The 6,252-nt window shown below is 29.2% G+C and overlaps 1 protein-coding gene across 1 annotated transcript; it reads right to left on the bottom strand.

Moving 5' to 3' along the window:
* Positions 1-430: 430 nt before the first annotated feature.
* Positions 431-1,968, bottom strand: LOC125813986 (transcription factor LHW-like). The gene is made up of 5 exons (XM_049493467.1): positions 1,863-1,968; positions 1,488-1,560; positions 1,357-1,424; positions 1,111-1,237; positions 431-1,007 (listed from the first exon to the last, which is right to left on the bottom strand). The coding sequence occupies exons 1-5, from the start codon at positions 1,923-1,925 to the stop codon at positions 910-912; spliced, it is 429 nt and encodes a 142-aa protein (XP_049349424.1). The 5' UTR covers positions 1,926-1,968; the 3' UTR covers positions 431-909.
* Positions 1,969-6,252: the final 4,284 nt, after the last annotated feature.

Genomic DNA, 6,252 nt, shown 5'->3' with positions numbered 1-6,252 from the left:
AGAATAGGTTGTTGATTATTATATATAAAATACAATGTAAAAATATACGGTAAAAGATGAAGAAAAAGAAGAATAAAGTGTTCTAGGTGATGAGAAACGTGTCATTAGAAGTAAAGTACAAGAAATTAAATGCACCATCTATATCTCTGAGTCAACGACTTTGGGGGAGAGGACTCTAAAGCTGAAGTGGTAAATGATGTAATTGACATAACTCACATAGCTAAGGTAATACATGTTAGTGAAGACATTGATCTAGAAGGACAAACAACACCTTCTGCCTATGATGAACCGCTTTCTACATCTCAAAAGCATTTAATTATAGTCTTCTTTGGGTTGTTTGTAGATACAAATGCAGATGACAATTCAACTAGCTTTTTATGAGTTTCTACACTTTCCTCTCTCCATCTTGGAAGTTGGATAGTGTAATATCATCTCAAACTTTCCTATACATTAAACTAACAAACAACCCTTTTATGACCAACCCCATAAAACAAGCACATTTAAGGAAAGAATCAAAACAACAACTAATTTGTGCAATCATAGCATCCTACAGGAGGTATTTTATAGCATTTGATTGCTACATATTTTACAAGTTTACAACCAGGGGTGGATTGGAATATTCTATCCACCTTGAATGAGGGCCTAAAGTAGAGCTTATGCTCTTCAGGGGATTCTGAACTTTTGATACACCTTGGCTCATGGGACACAAAAATTACCGAGTTTCGTTAGAACCACCAGAAGTATCATTTTGGTGTAAATGTTAGTCATGGCAAGCATGTAATTGTCGCTTTCTCTTAACATTACCAGGTGAAGCAGTAGTAACATGTTGATCACAACAAACTACAAGATCTACCAGTTGCAGGTAATGTCGCTGCTTGGTGGAATGAATGCACCATTGTTGTGTTGTTATCAGCAGCATTGACAGGTTCTGTTCCACCTTTTGCTGTTTGCTCCAAGAGGCGAACGAGTGAGATGAATATCTCCATCCTTGTGACATCTCTGTTCGCCTGTTTTTAAATAGCAAATTGTAAGTCATGCTAAATGATAAACAACCAAGAAAAAATTGTGAGAGTACAAGTAGCAGGTTACATCCAAATCTTGATTGGTTACCTCTACAATAAATTGTGCCCATATTTTGTCGTTCCTTGTTTTCCATCACCCCCATCAGGATAGTCAAGCCCAATCCTCTTATAATGTCAGCTATTTCCAAAAATAAGCCCCGTTCCTCGCAAAGCATCTGCAAAGAACAGAAAGTTTAGATGAACCATCAGTCATATTTTTCTAGTAATAGATGTCCTGTCAGATATGCTAGAGAGTGAACAAAAGGATGATTTTTTGAGATGCATAGAAACTAACCTCCACAAGCATTTGACGAGGTTGATTTAGATCCTCAACTATAATAGGGCAGACCATAGACTGTGAGCCTACTTCATATGCCCATGGTGGAAGATCCTCAACTATAATAGGGCAGACCATAGACTGTGAACCTACTTCATATGCCCATGTTGCTCCACCTTCAAGATTATCCTTTAAAAGCAATCCTCCTTCCTTACTGATAATCTGGTGGTTCAAAACGGACAGAAGTGATGACCAATTCTCACATGAATTCAGGCCTCCTATATGATTTATTAACAACGAAACTTATAGCTTAAACTAGCTATCCTTGTAGATAAAAACCTGAGAAATTATGTAGAGTGTAGTTATGTTATCATATTCTTTTCTGACTTTCTTGAACTTGGAAGCTTTATTTTTTCATGATTTCCAGCCATAATTTTAAGTACCGAATCCCAACACAGTATATCAATAAGAAAACTCAACTTTTTCAGTATCATGAGAATAAGGCTAAATGGTTATGAGCCAACCTTTGACTCTCCAGTCTGCTTTAGTTTGTCTGCATGTTTTGTGACACTTTGCAAGAAAGGCATGTGTTTGATCGTGCGTTCGAACAGTGCATCAATACTACACTGAAATCAGATGATCCGTCAAGGAAAAGCATTAGTAAGCAAAATTTTCAGTTACAAAATTGGAAAATAATAAAATAAAAATATCAAAGAGTAAACAGGAATTCCAAGTGTCAAAGGATGTGTATCACCATTGCCCCATTAGGCACAATTTCTCTAAGTTCCTTCACACGATCTTGGATCATTTGCTTGTCCTAGGATTCTCTCCTGGTTAAAGCCTTTTGCGACTTGTTTTGCTCATTTCGTCTGGCTTTTTAGAATATTCTGTTGAAACACTGCTTGATTCCGCACTCCGTGTTCAATTTTTTCACTGTAAAAATCCTGAATGCACTCGCTTGAACTTGGATTCTCATTCTGTGTAATATGTAATTACTCTCTTCATTCTTTTTTGTTAGGTTCTCTTTAAATCCTCTTAGGTGCAGTATAATACACATTTATGTACGTGTTTTTTAGCATTCTTCATTGGTAAAGTACAAGTAAGTGGATTATGCTTTTAATTGATCTTTCACATTTTCAAGCAAGAAAATTCACGACTGTTGGCTTTAAAAATCTTATGTTTTTATATTTGCAGGTTGCATGTCACAGAGGAAGAAGTTCAAGACGCTTTCATTTACATGCTTTGAGATTTCAAATTGAGGATGATTTGAAATGTATCAAAACATAGTTGGGATAACTTTGGAAGGTGTATAATGTAGTATTCAAACTGTCAATTTTGTGTAATTATATTTGAAGTCTGTAGATCCCATTTGCAATGTATTTTTTCCCATCATGGAGAAGAAAGACCGACACACGTTGCTACTAGAATCGTTTGGCATAAAATTAAAATTATATTATCTTGAATTTGCTGATTGACTAAAAGGTAATTACAACATATCTAATTTTCACAAGGATAGATGTTCTAATTACAACTATGCATTACTAAATGCATAATGATGTATTTAAGTGTTTTTTCATGGTTATTTGGTTCACACATGTTTATTGAATGTTCGTGTTAGCACTGAGGTTGTGGCTATCAGTTGTTGACTGTTTTAGCTATACACAAGTAACTATAAAAATAATTTATTGAAACTCAACATGTTGGGTCCGTGCTCAAGCAAGGGTCGTCGCCCCAACTAGTTATCCTTATATAGAAGTGGGAGTTGGAAAGGACCAACACTGCATTAATACTCTTGTACAACATGCATACAATTTTGTTCATTAACTTTTGACTGCATTAATTAGTCGTACAACGTGCAAAAAGAATTGTACATTAATAGAAGGACTAACATTGCAATTATATATTAATAGAAGAACTAACACCAAGGACTAACATTGCAATTATTATTATTACTCATTACTCCTTATTAGAATTATTATTATTACTCATTTGACTCCTTATTAGAGTTGACACTTTAAAGCACGAACACGACACTACCATGTTGTACACAAAACATTTCAAATTGTACTATAAAATTAATTGTGCCTCATTAATTGTACGCGTGCCTTTCTACATATACAACAATCCACATGAAGAATTAATTTTCTGACAATTTTGGTTATATTTTTCTTTAAAATAATTATTGCCTCGATTTTTATTTTTATTTTTAACATTTATTTTTAATTTTAAAAGATTGGAAAATTTATGTTAAAAATTTAAATAATAGAAAAAATGATTTATTTAACTTTTATCATCATCAATACTACTAATTTATTTTACGTTTTTTCTTAATCTTCATCTCATCATTAATGTTATTTATATAATTTTCTTAAATCACTTATTTTATTTTTTTTAACTCTTTTATATTTTATTTTACTCTTATTTAGAAATGAGAGTTTGGAGGACCAACATTGCACTAAAGAGTTGGACTAAAAGCTATAGAAATTGTACATTGAGGCTCACCAAAAAGATAAACTAAAGTAACTTCATCTACTTCTACTTTTTCTACACATATTTTTCTTTAATAAAATAATTATTGCCTCCATTTTTATTTTAATTTTTAACATTTATTTTTAATTTTAAAACATTGGAAATTTTATGTTAAAAATTTAAATAATAGAAAAAATGATTTATTTAACTTTTATCATCATCAATACTACTAATTTATTTGACGTTTTTTCTTAATCTTCATTTCATCATTAGTGTTATTTATATAATTTTCTTAAATCACTTATTTTTTCTTTTTTAACTCTTTTATATATATAAAAGTTGGATATGTAAATGATGATGTCATATTTCTTAGAAGCTAAGATTACTCTCTTATTAGAAGTGAGACTTAGAAGGACTAACACTGCATTAATACTCTTGTACAACATGCATACAATTTTGTACATTAACTTTTGACTGCATTAATTAGTTGTACAACGTGCAAAAAGAATTGCACATTAATAGAATGACTAACACGAAGGACTAACATTGCAATTATTATTATTACTCATTACTCCTTATTAGAATTATTATTATTACTCATTTTGCTCCTTATTAGAGTTCACACTTTAAAGCACGAACACGGCACTACCATGTTGTACACAAAGCATTTCAAATTGTACTATAAAATTAATTGTGCCTCATTAATTGTACACTTGCCTTTCTACATATACAACAACCCACATGAAGAATTAATTTTCTGACAATTTTGGTTATATTTTTCTTTAAAATAATTATTGCCTCGATTTTTATTTTTATTTTTAACATTTTTTTTTAAAAGATTGGAAATTTTTTGTTAAAAATTTAAATAATAGAAAAAATGATTTATTTAACTTTTATCATCATCAATACTACTAATTTATTTTACGTTTTTTCTTAATCTTCATCTCATCATTAATGTTATTTATATAATTTTCTTAAATCACTTATTTTTTCTTTTTTAACTCTTTTATATTTTATTTTACTCTTATTTAGAAATGGGAGTTTGGAGGACCAACATTGCACTAAAGAGTTGGACTAAAAGCTATATAAATTGTATATTGAGGCCCACCAAAAAAATGAACTAAAGTAACTTCATCTACTTCTACTTTTTCTACACATATTTTTCTTTAATAAAATAATTATTGCCTCCATTTTTATTTTAATTTTTAACATTTATTTTTAATTTTAAAACATTGGAAATTTTATGTTAAAAATTTAAATAATAGAAAAAATGATTTATTTAACTTTTATCATCATCAATACTATTAATTTATTTGACGTTTTTTCTTAATCTTCATCTTATCATTAATGTTATTTATATAATTTTCTTAAATCACTTATTTTTTATTTTTTAACTCTTTTATATATATAAAAGATGGATATGTAAATGATGATGTCACATTTCTTAGAAGCTAAGATTACTATTTATCTAATTTCTCCAAAAAAAATTTAAAAAATGAAGATATCATACGCAAATTTATGGTTAAACTTAAACTATTTGATTCTCGAGAAATAAAAAGTCTTACATAAAATGGGACAGACGAAGGATAACTCTCAATTAAATTTATTTCACTTTTTATTTTCCATTTTTAACATAATTTTTCAAGTTGGATTTCTAGGAATTCTATAGTAGACCCATTTAAATTTTACATTTTTGTTTTAAATTAGAGAACTTGGCCGCACTTCGCGCGATCATTTAAATTAAATATTTTTGATTAATTTTATATTTACTTTGTTGTTTAATCGTAATATTATTATTTGTCTTAATAATATGAAGATTGTGAAAAAAAATAAAGCTTCACAAATTTTACATCTATTAAATGAGGAAGAGTATATTTTTTATCAAATAAGTTAAAATATATTTGCTAATAAAAAATTCTTCCATTGCATGAAGTTCATCCTTTAATATATAATATATATTTCGGTCTACCATTCTCCTTAAATGTCTTAGAAATATCTCATAATGTCAAATAAGACTGTAATACTCCCTCTGTCCCTAATTACTTGTCCACTTTTAAATTTACACATTTATTAAGAAATCAATTAATGACATAGTGAGTTTATCATTTTACCCCTATTAATTATGAAGTAGATGAAAAGTTCTGCAATTTTCAAAGTAATTAGTCATTTAATTGAGGGTATAATAGGTAAAAAAATATTCATTCTTGATTTGTCAAAATGGACAAGTAATTAGAGACAACTATAAAAGAAAAGTAAACAAGTAATTAGGGACAGAGGGAGTACTAAACAAATGCATCAACAAATGAAATTTATATTAAAAATATATTGAATAATGACGTAATGATACCTTAATAGAATTTCCTATCCATTTTAAAAAAAAAAACCTTCACCCTTTCAATTTCGATATATCTTCTTATTTAGTAGAAGAATCATCATTTATTATAT

The sequence above is a fragment of the Solanum verrucosum genome, unplaced genomic scaffold, assembly GCF_900185275.1.
Source record: "Solanum verrucosum unplaced genomic scaffold, falcon-dt-bn FXZP01000085.1, whole genome shotgun sequence".
NCBI lineage: Eukaryota > Viridiplantae > Streptophyta > Magnoliopsida > Solanales > Solanaceae > Solanum > Solanum verrucosum.
Note: the sequence above shows the minus strand (reverse complement) of the source record. Positions and strands in the feature narration are given on the sequence as shown.